At 37.5% G+C, this 23,741-nt stretch overlaps 1 protein-coding gene across 1 annotated transcript in view; it reads left to right on the forward strand.

Annotated features, from left to right (window-relative positions):
* Nucleotides 1-9,870, forward strand: part of TSHR (thyroid stimulating hormone receptor) — a 186,977-nt gene extending 177,107 nt beyond the window's left edge. The window contains exons 10-11 of the mRNA XM_069092354.1: nt 3,492-3,680; nt 5,500-9,870. Coding sequence (XP_068948455.1) covers nt 3,492-3,680; nt 5,500-6,913 — 1,603 coding nt within the window. The 3' untranslated portion in view covers nt 6,914-9,870. The remainder of the gene's footprint in view (nt 1-3,491; nt 3,681-5,499) is intronic.
* The last annotated feature ends 13,871 nt before the right edge of the window (nt 9,871-23,741 follow it).

Genomic DNA, 23,741 nt, shown 5'->3' on the forward strand with positions numbered 1-23,741 from the left:
GGAAGAGAGGGAGGGAGGGATAGAATTTGAAACTCAAAACTTTTTTTTAAATGTTAAAAAATTGTTTTAACATATAACCAGAGAAAAAATAAAATATTACATATTAAAGGAAAATACAAGATTCAAAAATTCAAATTTCTTAAGTGTCTACCATGTATAAAGTACTATGTTGGACACTGGGGATACAAAGACAAAAAACAAACAAGTCTCTGTCTTTAGGGTGCTTACTACCATATAGATAGATACAAAAGCTATGCAGATGTATTAAATATTGTAGATAGAAAGATGAAAAATAACGATCTCTACCTCTTTGATTTTAGAACTGTAATCAAATCAAATCAATATTATAATTGCTTCTGGAAAGACCATGTCACTGGACTGCCCTATTCTACTTAACATCCCTGCAGTTCCTAAGACCAAAACACCCTTTCCTAGCCACCACTCTCTTACTACGTATTATTTTCTGAATATAAGCAGGGGTGTGCTGGAGCCAGAGAACTGATTGTGAAATTTCCAGTATGCTATAAATCAAGTCTTGATTTATTGTTTTGTTGCCTGCCTAGTCTTAGGAAAGTAGAGGGGAAAAAAAGTAGAGACAATTTTAATGATACAGACTACTTAAAATTATGTTGGCATAATTTTTTGTGGGGTGAAAGTTGGTTGTTAAACATTTACCACCACACTACTCAATGTAATCTTCTTGAGGGAAGATTCTGTCTTGCTTTTTGTAGTGGAATCCCCAACATTTAGCACAGTGCCTAGCATCTAATCAGACCTCCCTCATTTGACCTATCAATGGAGAAATGAAGCTTCCCAAAGTCACATGAGTACCACACTGTAGAGGTGGCATTCAAACCCAACTTCTTTAATTCCAAATCCCATGCTCTTTTCAAGAGCATTAGGCAACTTGTATATTCAACTAAGAATTCCTTTCTCATACTTTTGCCTTCCATCATTTCCCCCCAGATATTGTTAGAAGATCCTAGAATGGAGAAAATTAAAATGATCTGTTGTGACACTCCAGAGTGAATACACAAAATAGGAGACCACTATGAATGTACAGATGAATTGGTTAATTGTCAGTTATGTGTGCTTTTTATTAAGTATTAATCACATACATTTAAATACCCAGCCCCAACTCAGAGAATCTCTAAGATCAGTCTTATTGTTTACCAAACTCAGAAGAGAACACAGAGAGGTAATAAATACCTACAAGTATTTGTAGAGGTAACACTCTACAAGAGTTATCTATGGCCTCTATAGGTAGAGGAGACTTCTTCCTAAGAGAAGGAAGTCACAGACATTGTAACATGGATAAATTGCAGAAATTCAAGAGGTGATTATATGATTCATCTTAATTCATACAAATCTGATTCTTATTGAGGCCCACTGAGCCAATACACAAGGATCTGTCCAAGTTAAATGACTGGGTATTTGATGGGAGGTTTTAAGGAAGAGCTGCCTTAGAATACTGAACCAGAGAACCTAAGTCTTAGATTCTTGTTATAGATAGCTCCACTACTGGATTACAGTGTGAACAGATTACTTATTCTCTCATTGCCTTTTTTGTATCATCAGTGTTTCTGCCATTTCCCCCAATAGACTATAAGCTCTTTGAGGGCAGGAACTGTTTGTTTTTGTCTTTGATTCCCTAGCACCTAGCACAACTCTGTGCACATAGTAAGCACTTCATAAACAATTATTGATTGATTATGTAAAAAGGGGATACCCACACACCTGCCCTTTACCTGCTTTGGTCAGGTCTTTCCTGACAGAGCCATGTGTGTATAGACTAGATAATCACTGGCAGAAGCAAAAGAGATGACTTGTCCAAAATGACTTCTGCTCCACACTGTCACCTGAAATATACATCATCTGAACTCATAGGGCCATGGAATTATAGATTTAGAGCCAAAAAGGACTTATGAAGTGATCTAGTACAAGCTTTCATTATACAGGTAAGGAAACTGAGGCAGGGTGAGGGCACTGTCTCTAAAAATGCTGTTTAACATAACTAGCACTGTCAAGTTTTCAAAGCACCTTATCGACATTTCCTCATTTGAATCTCACCGCAACTCTGTGAGGTGGATGATACAGGTATGATTGTGCTTGTTTTATAGGTAAAGTAACAGAGTCTCAGAGAGGTTAAGTTGTTTGTCCATGGCTACATATCTAATAAATGTCAGAGTCAGAATTTGAACCTAACTCTTTTTGCTAAAATGCAAAAATGTTACCTGAAAGAGTTACTGTATTAATATTAGCATTGATTGATCAGATACTGTAGTGAATAGTAGTATTTTGAGGAAATATGTCATGGAAAGCCACATGTGGCAGGGAAATAGTGAGGCAGTGGGGCTATCAGCTTCAATAAAAGTGTTTATCTGATTACAAAAAACCTAAAGCATGAGACATTGCTATGATACATGTGGTCGGATGGTCTTGTCCAATTATCAGAGAGAAGGTAATATGTGTCTACTTAGATCAGGCAATGGTAAAGGAGATGGAGGTGAGGCCATCTGAAAACATAGGTCTTTTGAACAAAAGAAGAAAAAGAACTGGCTTCAGAGTAAAGAGGCCCAGATGACAGCTGGGTGGTATGATGGACAGAGTGTCAGCCCTGGAGTCAGGAGGACCTGAGTTCAAATCCAGCCTCAGACACCTCCTAGCTATGTGACCCTGAGAAAGTCACTTAACCTTTTTTGCCTCAGTTTCCTCATCTGCAAAATGACCTGCAGAAGGAAATAGCCAACTAATATCTTTGCCAAGAAAAACCCAAATGGTGTCACAGAGAGTCGGAGGACACAACTCAAAATAACAAAAAGAAGCCTAGACTGGTGTGGTGGAGGCTAAAGTAGAGGGTGGGGTGGGCACTGGCCTGCAGGCCTAGAGTGAAGAGGTGACTAGTCCCTCAGAACCGAAAGTGGCTAAAAGATACAACTTATAGAATTTGCCATAACAACAGTTGAGAGACAGGAGAAATGGAAAGACAGGGAATTCTGTCAGAGAATTCGAATCTCCAAGGAAGGTTCAGAGAAGACAGCTTCCAGATCTAAATCAGAAGTTTAAGAGTGGAACCAACATGGGCTTTTCAAAGCTTTGACCAGTGGGTTGAAGGTTAAGAGCCTAAAAACTGGGGTCAGCAGAAGGGAAATCCCCGGCCAAGCCTAGACTCCCATAGATTGTCTTTGACTAGGGAAGCAGATACTAAAAAAATTGACCTCTCGCCTCAAAAAGACTTGAGTTCCAATCTCTCTCTGATATTTCTGTGAATATATATGAACACATATATGTTAAAGCAAGCTGCAAGTAATAAAGATTCACATAATTCTCTTCTATTCTACTTTTTCCATGGAAATATTCCCTTTTATTGGCTTTTAAATGCTTAATTAAAAAATTTAAATACATGTGTACATACACACACACACACACATACATGCACAAAATCTCCCTACTAACTAAACCTCCTTACTGATCTGCTTTTAAATTCACAGGGACATCTCTTACACTAGCATTACTGCCCTACCACCTAAGGGTCTAGAGCATCTTAAAGAACTGATAGCAAGAAATACTTGGACTCTTAAGAAGCTTCCCTTTTCTTTGAGTTTCCTTCACCTGACACGGGCTGACCTTTCCTATCCAAGTCACTGCTGTGCTTTCAAGAATAGAAAGAAAAACAAAGGGTAAGTGTGTGGCATGAATTTGGTCCTCAAGTTCCTTCTTTGAAGAAAGAGAGGGTTCAGAGATTGCCAAAGTGGGTGATACCACCCCCTGGTGGGAGGCCCTGGGATGATCTGGGGGGAGGGGCAGCAGTAGCCTCAGGTACAATTGGCGGGGGGCATTCAAAAAAAATAAGAAGGTTGTAGAAACATAAGGAAAGAAGAAAAGAGAAGAAAACCATTCATACATGTTTCATGACTTGTGTAACAGAGTTAAAGTCATAGTGATTGTATTATTTTTCCAAATAAACACACAAAATGCAAATTATAGCCAGTTAGTTGTCAAGTTTGCCAACAGGTCTTAACAAGCAAGTATTGACGGGCAAGTGTGTTACACATTGTCAGGAAATCCAGCATGCATAAGCAGGAATATATGATGTTTTGTAATGACTTCTTTATGATATAATACAGTTACATGACATAATATTGCATCACCAAAATTACAATGCAAGAAAAAAAACACAAAATTTTATAATAAATTATTAAATTTAAGATGCGTCTTTTTTTTAATTTATAGTTTTTTTGAAATGATGCAATTTTTAAAAAAAACATTAAAGAGGGGTGGCTAGGTGGTGCAGTGAATAGAGTACTGGCCCTGGAGTCAGGAGGACCTGAGTTCAAATCCAGCCTCAGACACTTTACACAAAAACTAGCCATGTCAGCTTGGGCAAGTCACTTAACCCCAATTGCCCTACCTTCCCCCTTCCAAAAAGCGAAAACACAAACAATAATAAAGGGTTAAAGAAAATGGATTTCCAGGGGGGCACTGAATATTTTTTTTAAAGGGAGTGTTAGGCCGAATAAGTTTGGGAACCTCTGAACTAGATGAACTCTAATGTCCCTTCTAGCTTTAAAGCTATGATAACTATGATGCTGATGCCTAAGATTGTACTCTGTAGGTATAAGAGAGAGCATGAGTGTCAAAAGTAAACATATTTGGGCTACTACTCATCTTTAATTCAGATATCGAAGGCCCAGAACTTTGTGACTACCCCACAGTTATCATGACACAATGGAATGTCATTTATTTTTGTTGGCATCACTTGATTAAGCTGACATTTGTACATAGTACTCTACAAAACAAGTTAGATGGACATGGTTCCTGTCCCTTAGTGGCATTATATTTAAGACAAGTTGTTATGATGAAGAATATCCAAACAACTTGAATGCATTCCTCAAAGCAGGCTAAGCAGCTATCACAATTTCAGGCCATGTGTCATACTTCAAAGGAGTGGGTATCTCCCCCTCCATACCAGCTTGATTGTCCTCTTTCCCTCCTACCTACCCTATAACCCATCCTTTCTATCTTACCATGATTCCTTCCTTACCTCCTCTGCACTCCCTGCCCTACTTCTAAGTATCTATTCATCTGCTTCCTTCACAGATCTAGCCTGTTGGTGATAAATCTGAGCCCATCTATGGGGGTAGGATCAAACAGTATAATGAAAGTAGTGCAGGGAAGACATATCTAGCTGTAAATGCAGCAGGAAAACTGGAGGAATCAGGGAAATCTATTTTGGTGGCATATGGCATTTGGAAGAGATGAACCCTAAAGTAAACCATGTTGGCTTTTCCTCAACTCCAACATAGACAGGAAGAGCCAAACCTCCAGATATTTTACTCTATACCAGAAAAATTAGTTGAACTCAGATTAAGAGATGAGACGAGATGAAAACTGTATTTGTTGTTAGAACATTGGGGTTAGGGTTGGGGTTAGATCAGAATTCAGCTTCCTTCTGAGATGATTGCCAGAATCAAGTCACTGACCTCTGTTGCCTTTCAGAATCCTTGAATCGCTAATGTGCAACCAGAGCAGCATTCACAGCTTGCGTCAGAAGAAATCTATCAATGCCTTGAATGGTCCCTTCTACCAGGACTACTCAAAAGAACAGAACCACACAAATGCGGTGTATGAGGGAGACTCCACAGTACAGGATTTCCATAGCAATTCCCATTATTATGTCTTCTTTGAAGAACAAGAGGATGAGAATATTGGATTTGGCCAAGAACTTAAAAACCCTCAAGAACTGATTATGCAGGCATTTGATAGCCATTATGACTATACTGTGTGTGGAGGCAATGAAGATGTGGCATGCTCCCCAGAGCCAGATGAATTCAACCCCTGTGAAGATATAATGGGATATGAGTTTCTTAGAATTATAGTGTGGTTTGTCAACCTGCTGGCTCTCCTTGGGAATTTCTTTGTCTTGTTTATTATCGTTACTAGCCATTACAAACTTACTGTCCCCCGCTTTCTCATGTGCAACTTGGCCTTTGCTGACTTCTGTATGGGGATCTACCTGCTCCTTATTGCTTCTGTTGACCTCTATACCCGCTCTGAATACTACAACTATGCCATCGACTGGCAGACTGGCTCTGGTTGCAACACAGCTGGATTTTTCACCGTTTTTGCCAGTGAGCTCTCTGTGTACACACTAACAGTCATCACACTAGAGCGCTGGTATGCCATCACTTTTGCCATGCGCCTGGACAGAAAGATCCGCCTATGGCACGCATATATAATCATGTTAGGTGGGTGGGTTTGCTGTTTCCTCCTAGCCCTGCTTCCATTGGTGGGAGTCAGTAGTTATGTCAAAGTTAGTATCTGCCTCCCCATGGACACAGAGACTCCTCTTGCTCTTACCTACATCATTGTAGTCCTGTTTCTGAACATCATCGCTTTTGTCATCATCTGTGCTTGCTACATAAAAATTTACATGACTGTCAGAAATCCCCAGTACAGTCCGGGTGACAAAGATACCAAAATTGCCAAGAGGATGGCTGTGCTGATCTTCACTGATTTCATGTGCATGGCCCCAATTTCCTTCTATGCTTTGTCAGCTGTTATGAACAAGCCCCTCATCACTATGAGCAACTCAAAAATCTTGCTGGTCCTTTTCTACCCGCTTAACTCATGTGCCAATCCATTCCTCTACGCAATCTTCACTAAGGCTTTCCGGCGAGATGTTTTCATTCTACTGAGCAAGTTTGGTATCTGTAAGCACCAGGCTCAAGTGTACCGAGGGCAGACAATCTCTCCAAAGAACAGCATTGGTATTAATGGCCAGAAAGGCTGTCGGGGAGCAGGGAAGGCTCTTGACAATGTGCAGGATCACTATGAACTATTTGAAAATGTTCATCTGGACAAAGGCAAGCAGAACCACCTCAAGGTAGACTGCAAACTGACAGTTTTATAAGCTCATCCTCATACTCTACATTTCAAAAGGGTAACCTGATAGACTGAATCCTGATTTCCTAATTGAAGCATTCTAATTCTGGGCCAAACTTTTTCCCTCTCCCTTCTGTACCTGGATTTCTTACAATGAATAAATAAATATATTTTGCACATGAATGACTTTAACCTAATCTCTCCCCATAAGCTATCACCCTTGGGAGAACAGGGAAGTATAACCACAACCAAGATTGCATCTCAAATTTAGGTGATAGCAAAATGATCCATCCTCTGGGAGATTTCCCATCTAATCTGTTCCACAAACAAGTCTGAAGACAAAATATCTCTAAAGAGGTCACAACAGGGGCGGCCAGGTGGCTCAGCGAGTAAGAGCACTGGCTCCAGTGTTGGGATGACCTGGAGATCAAATCCGGGCTCAGATACTTAGCACCACACCCAGAAAAAACTGGCCGTGTAACCTTGAGCAAGTTACTTAACCCCAATTGCTTTAAAAAAAAAAAAAAAGAGGTCACAACAAAAGTCAGTAGAGCTATGAGAGCAGAGATCCTCTCACTTCTGATGCCACCTATGGTAATGTGGAGTCTGCACTTGGACATTCTCCAATGACTTGGCTGATGTCACACAGTTTATTATATGCTCCTTTGAGCTGCTTTAACTTTGTAGTGCTTGGTACTGCAACAAAAGATTAAAGCTCGCTTGAACCTAAAGTAAAAAAAAAAATAAGACCATAAGGACAGTGGCTATATTGAGCAATGAACAACAGGGTGGGTATGGGGCTGTGAGGGAAAATCTTTTTCAAGATGTCTTTTCTGACTCTTCAAGTCACTCCTTAAAACCACTTACCGTAGTCATCTCTACAAGGACCTACCAGGGATCCAATCATTTTTGTGTCGCCCAGAAGAATATGCAGGCTTGTTTGTATGACTAAAAGCCTATCTTCTTGATGAGTGTCTTAGCAAAAAAGAATGGAATTGTAGAAACCATAGATGGTTAGCAACAAGTATCTGTTATGGTACTCACAAAAGTACTGCTTTGGCCCACTAATACATAGTTTTCCTTATATATTATTCCTATGAAAAGCTTTTTCAAATTTCTACAAGATAAAGTTCACTTGATTTTGCCAATGCCATCCCTCCTTAACTCTGGCTGCTTCCTTACTGCTTCTCCTTTCCCTAGACTAAGGGAAAACAAAAAATTTGCTTTCTGAAACAGTCACACTAGATTGGGAGTCAAGAGACCTGAGTTCTAGTCCTGACCCTACCATTCTCAGGCTATGTGTGTTGTGCAAGTCCCTTAATTCTCTCTGACCCAGAGTTTCCTCATTTTTAAAATGAGGGGTTTAGACTAAATAAATCCTGAAGTCCTTTCCAGCTCTAAGATTCTATGATAGGGCTCCCACAGATACCTATTTCCATGAGAACCATACAAAAAGGAAATGGAAAGGAAAAAGAGAGACTATCACATTTCCTTTAGGCCAGTTCTCTAGTTCTCAGAGGGCCTGGGGCATGTGAATACAGATTTCCTCTCACTCTACCTCAGCCATAGAGTTCTTAAGATTACTAAACCAGATAGGGATGATTTTATAATGATGAGTTGGGCTGGATCTGAATTGTTAAGTTGGCATCTGGTCTATACAAAACAATTGCTTTATGATTGTTAGGACAAAAAAGAAATTCTTCAAATTTTTTGGCCTGAATTATTCATTCATATAATTGAGTAATGTGCATTGTAAAGGATAGTGGTTGATCAGAGTAATTCTCTACCTAGGGTAATGAAAAGCCTTGCCACCCAACCCCCAGTCCATGGAGCTTGAGAATTATCCTCAAGAATATCCATGTATCCTTAAAGAATTGATTCATTTAAAAAGTAAAATAAAATAAATTTTAAAAATTTAAAAAAAGAATTGATTCATTCACTAAACAAAATCTGGACCAAATAAAGAAGCAACAGAAAGGTGAATAAACAATGCTGCCTAATGATGTTAAAAATCTGTACAGAGTGTTGGCTTCTCCTTGGAACCGAACCTGAAAAATCCCATCAGGTATAATTGACCTTGTATGAAAATGCTCTTTTCTTTTCCAAGATTCTATAATTGCCCATAATTTAGGGATATTTATCAACAAATGCTGTCACTTGTTTGCCTATATATAGGCACTCATTCTCTGCTGAAAGACCCCAAACACAGAAGTCAGCTTTTTCTCTGTGCTCGTTAACTCTAGTATAAAATGTAAGCTTTTTGTCGTTCTCAGACTGTATTGTGCCAAGTAAGTGTGACAAATGAATCCATTTGCAATTATCAAATCTGACTAATTTTCATAGTACCAGGTCATTTGAAAACTTTCATATTTTAAAAGAAACGTTCTAATTACCTAATATCATTAGTTATTCCCAATATGGCAAGCAAGTACATAAAATTTATAGAATTTATTGTTATTTTGTGTTGTATATTCTTTGTGACATTTCACAATGTCTTGTCTCAACGAAATAACATGCTTTCATCTTGAATATAGGAAATAGTACTTTTAAAGAATAGCCCCAGAAAATGTGACTACAATAGAATCTTTACTAAAAATGAATATGCTACATTTCTTCATGCTTTAACTTTCCTTCTTCTGAAAAGTATTGCCTTGAATTGTACAATCTTCCTCTAACTCGAGGGCTCTTTTTGTGTATCTCATGTGTGTTTTATAACTAAAGGTCACAGGGGTAAATGACCAACTAGGAAGAAGAATGAATAATACCTTTGCTAATAAGGGTCTTGTTTATTTCTATTGTAAATGATAATACTTTGTTAGCTAGAGACCCTATGCTTAACTTATAAATATCATTTTGTGAAAACATTGATAGAAAGTAAATTACATATTGTTTTTCGGATAAGCTCATGAAAGTATGAGAGCTTACCTCAAGCAGTTATTAATTTTGACAATGGAACTGTAAACAGAAACCTAATAAATGTTATGGCTATAAAATAATGAGACTGGTTTTTATTAGTGATTCTCATACTCACTCAAATGGATTCAGTCTACCTCTCTAGTGATCATGATGCAGTTTTGGGGTTGCTGGGAACCTCAAAATGCCAGGGTGCAGGGCAGCCTCTGCCTGGAATGAATTCATGTACTCAAACCTCCTTCCAATCAAAGTGGCGAGTTTTATTGTAGTAATCGTTCAGGCTAGATTTTAAGGTAATCTGCAGTTTAATGGGGGTGAGACTGATGCTTATATACAAAAAGGACAGTGAAAGGATCTGGATAGAATTAAGGAGCAGTAAGTGGTCTGGGGTGGGCCAGATGCAACAGTGAAAGAAATGTCAAATAAGCTAATTAGGTGATCTAGGTGGGCCAATTGTCTTAGGTGGAGACACCAGAGATCTGGGCTGAAATGTGTGGGAAAATTCAGGGACTGAGATGCTTTCAAAGAAACGGTGTTTTCCTTTTAGGGATCCAGGTCCCATCACCCCACCAACCAGTCAATAAGCATTTATTAAGCACTTATTATGGGCTATTCACTGTATTACCCATGGGATACAAAGAACGGCCCTGCTGACACTGTACCTGCCCTTCAAGGAGCAAATTCTAATAAGGGAAATAATATGCAAATAACTAACTGCATACACAATATATACAGACTAGATAGAAAGTAATCTCAGAGGGCAAGGCACTATGTTGGTAGTGGGATTTCAGAGACAGAAAAGGCTTCCTGCAGAAGGGATATGAGTTGAGTGTTAAAGCTCACCAGGAGGCAAAGGTGAGGAAAGAGGGAGCATTCCAGGTCAGTGAAAAAGCAACTCAGAGCAAGTTGGGTGTGGGGGGTGGAGGGGGTGCAGCTATATTGTAGAGTACTCGGAGGAGAATAAAGTTTCAGAAGATGAAAGGTAAGATGAAAGTGTGAAGGGCTTTACATGCCAAACAACATTTTATATTTGCTCTTGAAGGAAATAGGGAACCACTGATGTTTATCAAATAGGGGGCATGATGTGACCAGACCTGTGCTTTAAGAAATTCACTTTGGCCACATTATAAAACAGTAATCATCAAAACTATCTGATACCAGCTAAGTGGATCAGTGGAATATATAGACAAGAAATGTAATAGGTACGCAAGACACAGTAGTAAATGACCATATTAATCCAGTATTTGATAAACCCAAAGACCCAGCCTCTGGGATAAGAACTCACTAAGTAGCAAAAACCCCTGGGAAAACTGGAAAACAGTCTAGGAGATGCTAGGTATAGACTAACATCTTACACCATACACCAACATAAGATCAAAATAGGTACATGATTTAGACAGGAATAGTTTACCTGTCAGATCTATTGGGAAGGGGAGAATTTATAACCAAAAAAGAGATAGCGAGCATTGTTAGATATAAAACGGATAATTTTAATTATATTAAATTTAAAAGGTTTTGTACAAACAAAACCAATGCAACCAAAATTAGAAGGAAAGCAGAAGGCTGGGAAATAATTTTTGCAGCAAATGTTTCTGATAAAGGCCTCATTTCTCAAATATATAGAGAACTAAGTCAAATTTATAAGAATATAAGTAATTCCCCAACTGATAAATGGTCAAAGGATATGAACAGGCAGCTTTCAGACAAAGAAATCAAAGCTATTTATAGTCATGTTAAAAAAATGTTCTAAATCACTTTTGATTAGAGAAATGCAAATTAAAACAACTTTGGGGTACCACCTCACACTTATCAGATTGGCTAATATGAGAGAAAAGGAAAATGATGAATGTTAGAGAGGATGTGGGAAAATTGGGACACTAATGCATTGTTGGTGGATTTGTGAACTGATTCAACCATTGTAGAGGGAAATTTAGAACTATGTATGCCCAAAGCACAATCAAACTGTGCATACCCTTTGATCCAGCAATACCACTGCTAGGGCTACATCCCAAAGAGATCATAAAAACAGGAAAAGGATCCACATGTGCAAAAATACTTGTAGCAGCTCTTTTTGTAACAGCAAAGAATTGGAAATTGAGGGGATGTCCATCAACTGGGGAATGGTTGAACAAGTCGTGGTATATGAATGTAATGGAATATTATTGTGCTATAAGAAATGATGAGTAGGAAAATTCCAGAAAAACCTGGAAAGACTTACATAAGCTGATGCTGAGTGAAGTGAGCAGAACCAGGAGAACATTGTACACAGGAACAGCAATATTGTGCAATGACCAAGTTTGATAGACTTAGTTTTTCTCAACAATACAATGATACAGGACAATTACAAAAGACTTATAATGGAAAATGCTATCCATATCCAGAAAAAAACTATGGAGTCTGAATGCAGATCAAAGCATACTATTTTTTTCTTTCTCATGGTTTTTCTCTTTTGTTCTGATTCTTCTTTCACAACGTGACTAATGTGGAAATATTTTTAATATGATTGTACATATATAACCTATAACAGATTTCTTGTAGTCTTGGGGAAAGGAGAGTGATGGAGGGAGAAAAAAAATTTGGAAATCAAAATCTTATAAAAGTGAATGTTGAAAACTATCTTTACATGTAACTGGAAGAAAAAAAAACTTGAGGCATCATCTCCCCACACACACCTTCAGACTAGAACCTGACAACAATAATGTAACAAAAAATAATAATAATAAGTAAGCAAAGGAGAAAGAACCCAACCATAGACAATGACTATGGGAATAGAGAAGATCTGGATTTATAGTGAAGTTTAAAAAGTCACTCCTACTTTGAAGAAAAATGTGAAATGGTCACAAGTCCAATAAGAGTCCTTAGAAGAGCTTTACAAGTTCAAAATCAAATAAGTGAGATTAAGTAAAAATTAGCGAAAAAAAGAGGAATCTAAGAAATATTTAAAAATGAATTTTTAAAAAATGAAAAGCAAACCAATTAGAAAAAGATATCCAAAAACTTATAGAAGAAAATAACTCCTTAAAAATTAGAATTGGGCAAAGGGAAGCTAATGACATTGTAAGACACAAAGAAATAATTAAACAAAGTCAAAAGAATGAAAAAAATAGAAGAGAATGTGAAACACCTCATTAGAAAAACAACTGATCTAGAGAACAGATCAAAGAGAGACAATATAAGAATTGTTAGACTACGTGAAAGTTATCATTTATATAAAAAAGTCTACCTATATTATAAGAAATCATTATGGAAAATTATTCTGAAATTCTAGAATTAGAGGGTAAAATAGAAATAGAAAAAAAAATCCATTGATCACCACCTGAAAGAGATCTCAAGATGAAAACTTATAGAAACATCATAGTCAAGTTTCAACATTCCAAGATTAAGGAGAAAATACTACAAGCAAAAATGAGAAGAAAAACAATTTAAATACTGTTGAGCTACAGTCAAGATGACACAAGATCTAGCAGTTTCTACAATTAAAGACTGAAGGGTTTGAAACATATTTCAAAGAGCAAAGGAGCTGGAGTTGCAACCAAGAATAAATTACCCAGCAAAGCTGAGTATAATCCTGAATGAAAAAAAGGGAGATATTTAATGAATTGAAAGACTATCAAGTATTTATGACAAAAAGACCAGAACTCAATGGAAAATCTTACATATAAAAGCAAGGAGAAACATAAAGTAAACATTAAAGACCAGTCATAAGGCACTCAATAAGCTAAAGTTGCTTCTTATATGGGAAAATGTCACCTACACTCTTAAGAATGGTAGTACTTGAGTAGTTTGAAAAAGCATACGCAGATGGCAGGCTTGGAGTTGAATGTGATGGGATGACTGTCAGAAAGGAAAATGGATAGGGAGAAGTAAAATGGAGCAATTCTCTCTCTCTCTCTCTCTCTCTCTCTCTCTCTCTCTGTCTCTCTCTCTCTCTCTCTCTCTCTCTCTGTCTCTTTTGCTTTTTGCAAAGTGACTTGCTTAAGGTCACACGGCAGCTAGTAAGTGTTACGTGTCTGAGGCTGGATTTGAACTGAGGTCTTCCTGACTCCAGGGCCTGTACTCTATTAAGTGTGCCACCCACCCCCTGAGCAATTATCTCTTACAAACAGGGCATGAATGGAAGAACTATTAACAGTGGAAGCAGGTAGGGGTAGAGGGTTGGTAGTTCTGGAACTTTATTCTCATTGGAACTGGGTTAAAGAAGGAATAACATACCTCAATAAAAGTTTAAAAGTCTTCTAAATTTTAAAGAAAAAATTTTAATTAAAAAATAAATTTATAACGAAATAGAAGGGTGAGGGGACAGGATAAGGGAGGGACTTTTAGAAGGGTGTATAGAACAAGAAGTAGGAGGATGGGGGGGGAGATGATAAAGGAGGGATTCTTTAAAAGGGTGTGGATTAGGGAAGGTAGTTAGAAGCAAATCAGATGTGTGAGGAAAGATAGGGCAAAAAGAGGGTGACAAGGATAACAGAGAGGAAAAACGGGATGGAGAGAAATATACCACTAGTAATTATAATTTTGAATAGGAACAGGATGATAAAACAGAAATGGATAGAAGAATGAATTAAAAATCAGAATCTGACTGTTGTTTACTTGGAACAAATTTTAAAATGAGAGATATACATAGGGTTAAAATAAAGGGCTGAAGTAAAATTTATTATGCTTCAGTTGAGATAAAAATGAAATCAGGAGTAGCAATCATAATCTCAGACAAACTTAAATCTAAAATAGATTTAATTAAAAGAGATAAACAGAAAAATTATATTACAATAAAAGGTATCATAGAAAATGAAGCAATATCCATCCTAAACCTATATGCACCAAATGCTATAGTATCTAAATTTTTAAAGGAAAAGTTAAAATTAATTACAGGTGGAATAGATAATAATACTACCATAGTGAGAAACTTTAACTTTTCCCTCTCAGAACTATATAAATCTAACCCAAAAATAAATGAGAAAGAAGTTAAGGAAGGGAATAGAGTCTTAGATAAGCTAGAATATGTATACATACATAAATGCTTATATATGTGGAGAGAATTGAATGGGAGCAAATATACCTTTTTCTGAGCAGAACATGGTATCTTTACAAAAATTGACTATATGTTAGGGCATAAAAATTTTAAATTGGGATAAATTTTTAAAAATTTCTCAGATAAAGTTCTCGTAAAGGTCAAATATATAAAGAACTTTGTCAAATTTATAAGAATATGAGTCATTCCTCAATTGATAAACGGTCAAAGGATATGAACTGGCAGTTATTTCATGAAGAAATTGCAACTATATATAGACATATAAAAATTATCTAACTCACTTTCTGCTTTCCTTCTAATCTTGGTCACATTGGTATTATCTGTACAAAGGTTTTTCAATTTAATATGATCAAAATTATCTATTCTACATTTTGTAATAATGCTTTCTCTTATTTGGTCATGAATTCTTCCCTTCCCCATAGATCTGACAGGGAGACTGTTTCTTGCTCTTCAGATCTGTTTGCTGTTATCAAGATGTAGTTTGCTTTATTAGGTCTATTTTTGCTTTACTTTTTCTTTTCTTTTTTCTTTTTTGCCTTTTTTTGAAGGGCAATTGGGGTTAAGTAACTTGCCCACGGTTACACGGCTAGTTTTGTGGGGAGGGGGTGTGATGGGGTGGGTGAACGTGGGGGGGGTGTTAAGTGTCTGAGGCCGGAACTGAACTCAGGTCCTCCTGACTCCAGGGCCAGTGCTTTACTCACTGAGCCACCTAGCCACCCCTTTACTTTTTCTAAAATCAGGGTTGCTACCTTTGCTTTTATTTTTTTACTTCAACTAAAGCACAATAGATTCTGCTCCAGTCCCTTACTTTTACTCTGTGTGTGTCCCTCTGCTTCAAGTGTTTCTTGTAAGCAGCATATGATATGGTACGATTCTGGTTTTTGATCCACTTTGCTATCCACTTCTATTTTGTGGGAGAGTTCATACCATTCACATTCCTACCGTGTTTTCCCGATAATAAGACACTGTCTTATTTTTTTTGGACAGAAAAACACCAGAGGGCTTATTTTCAGGGGAGGGCTTATCTTAATGAACATTGACAGCAATTTTAATAAACAGGTAAATGTGAACAAAAAAATGTACCTTTATTCAATAAGCAAATCACTGGGGAAGAACAGGATGACGCGCTCACTGCTGCAGCTCTGATTGGATGCAGCTCGGAGTGCGGCGTGCGTTTCACGGGGGGGGGGGAACGGTGCATACAGAGGGTACCGTAATGTAGTGTGTAGCACAGGGGATCACCTTCACTACAGTAGCAATCTCAATAGGGCTTATTTTCGGGGGAGGGCTTATTTTAGAGGAATCTTACACAGTAAGGGGAGGGCTTATTTTCGGGATAGGTCTTATTATCGGGGAAACACGGTAGTTATGATTACTACCTATGTATTTCCCTTTATCCTATTCTTCCTCCTGTTTGTCCTCTCTCTCCTTTTACCCCTTCCCATCTCACTGGTATTTTGATTCTGTCTAGCACCTCCCCTGATCTGCCCTCCCTTCTGTTAGTCTCCCTATCACTTTACTTAATTTTCTCCCTTCCTACTTCCCTGTCAGGTAAGATAGATTTCTATATTTACCTGATTGTGTATATTACTCCCTCTTTGAGCCAATACTGATGAGAGTAAGGTTTAAGCAACGCCCATCACTCCAGTCCCCCATCTTCCCCTCCACTGTATTAGGCCTTTCTCACCTCTTCATATGCTTTACCCCGTTCTACTCCCCCTTCCTTCTACACCCATTGTGCTTCTCTTTCTTCTCTTTGAATTTTTTTATGTCATTCCCTCAAATTCACCAAATACCCAAATCTTCTGTCTATATTCTATATTCCTATCTGTACTGTTAGTGATGCAATCTTTAAGAGTTACAAATATCTCCCCATGTAGGGATATAAACAATTTTAGTTTGATTGAATCCCTTATATTTTCTTTTCCCTTTTTACCTGTTTATGCTTCTCATGGGTCTTAATGTTAGCAGTCAGATTTTTAGTTTAGTTCTGGTATTCTCCTTTTGAAGGCTTAAAACCTTTCTATTTCATTGAATGACCATTTTTCCCCTTGATGTGTTATGCATAATTATGCCAAGAGAATATTGTATACAGTAACAGCAATATTTTTCTAGGAATAACTTTGAACGATTAAGTTATTCTGAGTATTTATAAATACTCAAATCAAGTATAAAGGACCTATAAGGAATGTGCTATCTACATTCAGAGAAAGAATTGATAACTAGAAGTACATATAATATGGTTTTACATATATATCCATTTCTGTATCTTAATCCTATGCCTTCTCTAAGCAGAGTGTAGAGAGAGGGAGAAAAAAATAAAAACTGCACAGCAGAGAACAAAAGAAAATTCAAAAGGAAGCACAGAAAGCATGGTTGCTTTGAAAATGATATGTAATATTTATTACATGGTTTTCTAAAAAAAATAGTAATCCATGCAAAATGAAAAATCGTGATTTTATATATATCTTTTTATGTTGTGCTGTGAACCTAAAAATGCTCTTTTTTATCTTTTTGTATTTAAGTTCAAAATGAATAATTTTGAACGGAAAAGGTGATATATTTCAAGAGATGTTGTAAATGCAGAAACAAGACTCAATAATAGCTTATATAGGTGAGGCGAGTATGAATGAGGAATCAAGGATGACGCTGAGATTTTGAGCTTGTGTGATTGAGAACATGGTGATGTGCTCAGCAATTAGAGGACAACTGAGACAAGGACAGAGCTTGCAGGAAAAGATGAGTTCTATTTTGGCCACGTTGAGTTTTAAATGCCCACAGGACATGCAGTTCAAAAAGTCCAGAAGGCACTTGGTGATATGAACCTAGAACTGAACAGAGATACCAAAATTGGATATACAGATCTGGGAATCCTCACTATACAGATCATTGAACCCCATTCAAGCTTCTTGTGAGATCATTAAGTGACAAAGTAGAGGGAGACGTGGATGAAAAGTGCCTATTTTCAAGACACTTAAGTGGAAAACTTATAAATCAAATCCATCAATACATGTATCTTGGATAGATACTGCAAATGGAACAAGTCTAATGCTGAGATTCTTTTTCCCATTTACTTGTTTCTCTACTAACTGTATCTGCACTATTTTATTCAAAGCCTTTAAAATTTTATATAGGCACATTGTCAATTTTACCTTCTGTGATCTTCTCTATATCTTGTTTGTTCATGAACTCTTTCTCTACCCACAGATCTAACAAGTAATTTCTCCCTTGCTTCTTGAATTTGTTTATGATGTCAACTTCTATGTCTAAGTAATGTATACACTTGGAGTTTTTCTTAGTGTGAAACATTGATCTTTATCTAGTTTCTGCCAGACTCTAGTTTTCTCCAAAGTTTTTGTCAAATAGTTCTTGCCCCAGTAGCTAAGATCTTTGGGCTTATCAAACACCAGGCTACTGTGTTTGTTTGATTTTGTATATTGTGTATTTAATCTGTTCCACTGATCAACCTCTATTTCTTAACAAGTACCTAATTGTTTTGATGATTGCAGCTTTATAGTATAGTTTGTGATTTGGCATGGGTAAGCTCCCATCCCTCTCGTTTTAAAAAATTAATTGCCATGAAATTTTTGACCTTTTGTTCCTCCAGATGAATTTTGTTATTTTTTCCTAGCTCTTTCAAGTAATTGTCTAGTACTTTATTTAATATGGCACTGAATAAATTTAGGTAGTATTGTCATTATTGAATGTAATTTTTATGACACTATGATCCCTAAAATTTCTTTAATATTTCTGCTTTTCTACTGTTATTTGTGAGATTTTTATGCCCTAATACATTGCCAATTTTTATTAGGGTGCTACCTGCAGTTGAGGAATTAGTTATACTACTTTCTTTTCCCATTCCATAATCCACAGAGATCCATCATCTCTCATGGAAGTACTATAGTTTTCCTGGGGGGGGGGGGTAAAAAAATAGAAAGAACTTAAGTAGTCACACCTATTTTTTTTCTTTTCAGTCAGCTAGATTATTCTCATAAGAAGATAACTCCTTAACAGTATTTTATACACATTGGTTGACTGCAACAAGAACACTGATATTTGCCAGTTCCCTGAAAAGAGAAGCTAAGAGGAGTTCCAAACATCTCTGATAAGACATAATACAGTCCAGTTCCTTTATTTAATCCCTTGCTTTTTTATAGGAATATGAGGAAACTAAAACTCAGGGAGGGGCATGACTTGCCCCAAATCACAGAAAAAGCTAAATAGCAGAATTAGGATTTAACCCCAAGCCTATTGCAAGCATTGCCCACTTTTCACCAAAGACCAATGCTATAATGTAGACTTTTAGGAAGATATTATTCTTTCATCTAAAAATGTTATAGATGCTAGAGAAAGGGGAAGATAATAAATTCTGTTTCAACATTCTTCACGAGAATTATTAGAGACCACAGTACCTCAAATCTATTAAGAGCTAGTGCCTTCTATATCTTTTTGGCAATAATAATAGCTATTATATAGTGCCTTAGAGTTTGCAAAGAGCTTTACAAATATTATCTCATTTTATCTTCTCAACAACTCTGGAAGATGGGTGCTATAATAATTTGGTGGTCGAACCCCCAATGAATAAAACATCCAGTCTTCTTGAGGAGGGGGGCAGATATTTAATAAGAAATATCAATCACATGGACTATTGAGAGAATTACTGGTTCATTAACAAACATACACAATGGGGCAACTAGGTGGTGCCTTGGATAGAGTACCAAGCATGGAGTGAAGAAGACCTGAGTTCAAATCTGACCTCAGACATTTAGTAGCTGTGTGATTCTGGACCAATCATTTAACCTTATCCACTTCAGTTTCCTCATCTATAAAATGAGCTGGAGAAAGAAATGGAAAATTACTCCAGCATTTTTGCCAAGAAAATCCCAAATGGGGTAATAAAGAGTCATCAAAAAAACCCAAAAACAACAATAATGGTGGTGGTGGTGGTCATTCTCATCATTGTTGTTATTGGCAGAAGCAACCCTCTCAAATCACGTATTGATTAGCATTCCCAAGTTGGTTCAGTTCCCCCCCTCCCCTCCAGGCCCCCAGAAGTTTGGAGGCAACATTACACCATGTGCATTCCAAGATTTAGGCTAGATCTGAGAGTTGGTGGAAGTACAATTCCTGTTCCATTCCCCACCCCAAACACACCCTTTTCAAGGGACAAGTAGTTTTGAACCAAAAAGATCCCATTCTGTTAACTAAAAAGTTGTCTTCTCAATCCAGGCCCATGTCTCATTGGGATCCATTTATTTGTTCTATCAAGAATTGTTAGCAGGTAAGAGTCAGTTGTATGTGGGGATGGGGAACAGATTGGTTTGGAAAAACAGAAATCCAATCCTTGTAATTACAAAAAGCTGAAAGTCACCTTCTCAGTCGAGTTGTATGATTTTTGGTGGTCGCTTTCCTGGAACTCATTGTTCTTCCAGATATCAGGTGGGGGAAAGCTAAGTCATTCTGCCCCATTCCTCTACCCCCAATTCCATACAGCTAGAAGGCAACTGGGTGTCAGTTGTAATTACAATTTGGCCAAGGATGGCTGATCCAACAGGTTCCTAACAACTTTTTCCATTGCATTGTAATGGAAATTACAATTTCCTCCAATGTATACACCTTTCCTATAGGTACTTAAGGCCATATTTTTTAAAAAGAGACTAAAACTTAAAGATCAAGAAACAAAACTTTCACTTCATTTTTACTATCTAGCTAGCACCGGGTTCAAGCATTAGAACCCATCTCAGCTGGAGATATCCATCACAATGGATTCGAAGTGAGGAGTGGTCAGGGTTAGTCACCATAAATGTTATTTAAGTAAGCCATTCAAATAGGAAGGTGAGAATAAAAATGTGAGGTTCTCCAAGCCTTACCCCCCGGCAAAAGATGGAACCACCTCACTCAGCTTGCTCCTGAGTTATTTCTCTGATTTATCATTGTTCCTTAAGCATTCTGACAGGAAAGGAGCTAGGGCAGGAGAAGTGCTAATAGTTTCAACAAATGCTGAAGTAATGAAATACAGTGACCATTCCTTTCTTTGGTCCAGACCAAGGAATCGATACCAGACTATCTGTTTTTATCATTTGCAGCCTCCCTCTGAAGAAGCGATGGAAACAATGATCACACCCCTATGGCATGTGTAGGGTCTTCTCAGTAGCCCAAGTTACAATGTGAAGTCATTTTAGATGGTACAAGTTTCTGGACTGTTTTCATCTGGTTAGAAGTCAGCACCCAGATACTAGCCAAGGAACTGTCCTCATGAAGGAGAAATGACTATATCCCATCAACAATTTACTCAGGGAAGTTTCTTTTTTCATAGCCTGAGCTCCAAAAATTGTGGATGTTGTTTTTGCCTTACCTACCCTATCTTGCTAAAGGTAAAGTAAGCTACTACAGATATTAGCCAGAAGTTCAACTGTCAAAGCCAGGGCTAGAATTAAGCACTCTATGCCAATGGAAGCTTAAGAAATAGCTGTCCCTCTATTTTTTAGGATGTCACCAAGAGTAGATGGGACAGTGTATACTTGGGGAGACTGAAGGTGATGAACTAATTGAGTTTGGAACTTCTGAGTTACAGTAAGGATAAAGCACATCAACTGTCCACACTAAGTCTGGCACCAATATGGTAAACAGCAGAGGGCTGCCAAGCTGCCTAAGGAGGGATAAGGCAACCTAGGTCAGAAAAACAGAGCAGATCAAAGCTTATGTGCCAAACACTATTGGAATCAGCCCACAAACAACCAAAGAATGGACTGAGAGATAGGGAGATACGGCCTCCAAAAAAAAAAAAAAAAAAAAAGGATGCCACCAAGGCCAGACAAAGCTCAACCTCACCTCCAATTATTAGGAAGAGCCTCTATGTCTCCTATTTTCTCACTCAACCTAACATAACCACTAGAGTATTTCAATAAAAACTAAAAAGAGGCACCAAGAAACAGCCCCACTTTCCACATAGCTTTTAACCCCTAGCTTTAAACCATTTTGATGGAAGCCTGATAATTAAAACTTTCTCTAACAAGTCAAGGTCCTTATAACCAGTAATTATGTTGTGAATTGATTCAGTAATCTAATTCCCCACCCCATTAAATTCGTATAGCTATTTGCTCTTATACGGAATGTCCCCCCAGATTACTGTGCTTATTGAAAAGTATCTACTTTGCATAGTTTTTCTGTTTTTTTCAATTTGGCAACTGTCACTTCTTTCTGCTATCTATAAGCCTGCCTGTGCTAGCCTTCTCCCTGCTTTTAATTTATTACTTTTAAATTATTATGAGTTTAGAAACCAAATAACCAATGTTATTAGAACTGTGTATAAAAGTAAATGGGATCTGAGTTATGGAATGAAGGGCTTTAGTGTATGGAGTTTTGATACCCGCTTTCTCGTCACCAAGGCCTATTTTGCTTATTTCCTGTTTTTGGTTTCATTCTAAATTACTCAGAAAGCTGAGTTTCAGATAGATGAAGTGTTACTGTGGCCCAAAACACATCAGGCATGTGCTCTTTTTGATAGCATGTGTACAGAAGAGACTTAGCAACCTTTGACCCAAAGTCAAATCAATGCCCATAGCCTGCTTGGATATGTAAAAGATTAATATGAGTCTTTTACCTTTGCCCCCTTTTCTTTTCTAGTTCTATTGATGTTTTGCTTTTCCATTACATTTTCAGATTACTCTCACTTTATGCAATATCTCAAAACAAAGTAAAATTAATAACACAGTGACTTTGTTGGAAAGTTCACGTAGTATTTCACATCTATAGCACCACTCACTCTCTCCATTTTTTTAAAATTCACATCTATTTTGTCTCCCTCCCACCCTTTACCCCACTGGAAAGGGGAAACAAAAAACAAAAAAAAGCAAGCTTCTTGTGACAAATAAGCTCAAGCAAAATAAATTCCCTCAATTCTAGCATACAAATGTGTGTATGTATATGTGTATGTCTCATTCTGCACCTTTCCTCCGCCACCTCTCTGCAATGTATAGCATGTTTCCTGATCAGTCTCCTCGTCCAGAACCATGAATGGTCCTTGGGCTGATCAGAGTTCTTCTCCTAGCACTGTTCTTATTGTACACATTGTTCTCCTGGTTCTACACATCTCATCCTTTATGATAAATATACTCAAAATTGTTCGTTTTTATAATATTGTTATAGTGTGAATTTTTCTCCTGATTCTGCTTCCCTCCGCATCAGTTTATATGAGTCTTTTAAATCATTTGTTTATTCTTTCCTTACAGCAGAAAAGTTCTCTATCACACTCATATGACACCACTTAACGCACCCTCAATTGTTGGACTTCTTCTTGGTTTCCATTTTTTTTTTTTGCTATCACAAAAAGAGCTGCTATAAATACTTCTGTACATAAAGGACTATTTCCTCTTTCTTTAATCTCTTTTAGGTATGGACTTAGCAGTGTACATTGATAGTAAAAAAAAAATAACCTTTTAAAGGGGAAAAGAAAATATCAAACATACCTGCGTCACAGATTGCTCATTGCTGGTACTGACTCAGCAAAAATCAGTCAAGTCTGAGATTCTGTGCTTTTGGGTGGTTAAGCATTTGCCAACTGAAGGGTCATCATCAAGGAGTGGAACTTGAAAAAAACACACATTAAGGAGTTTTAAGATGTGACACATACTTCCACTTACAGTAGATTTATGGAATGCATTCAGCTCCCTTGCTTGCCTTCTAGTACACTGGGGGAGGGGAAGGAGGGATGGTTCTCGCTGAGGTGTTCCTAGTGGTCTTAGCATTCAGAACCAGATGATAAATTCTCATTTATCAGTGCTATCAAAGGCCTGATCCATCTCTAAATGTCCCTCCCTGAAAGACTAAGGCTATCCTCTCCTCTTATCTCTCTCCCTTCTCTTCCCCTCTCTCTCCTATCATTTTAATGTTTCCTAGTCAACATCACCAG

This window comes from Petaurus breviceps, unplaced genomic scaffold (assembly GCF_028583685.1).
Source record: "Petaurus breviceps papuanus isolate PSGF00001 unplaced genomic scaffold, PetGlider_PUasm1.0 189, whole genome shotgun sequence".
NCBI lineage: Eukaryota > Metazoa > Chordata > Mammalia > Diprotodontia > Petauridae > Petaurus > Petaurus breviceps.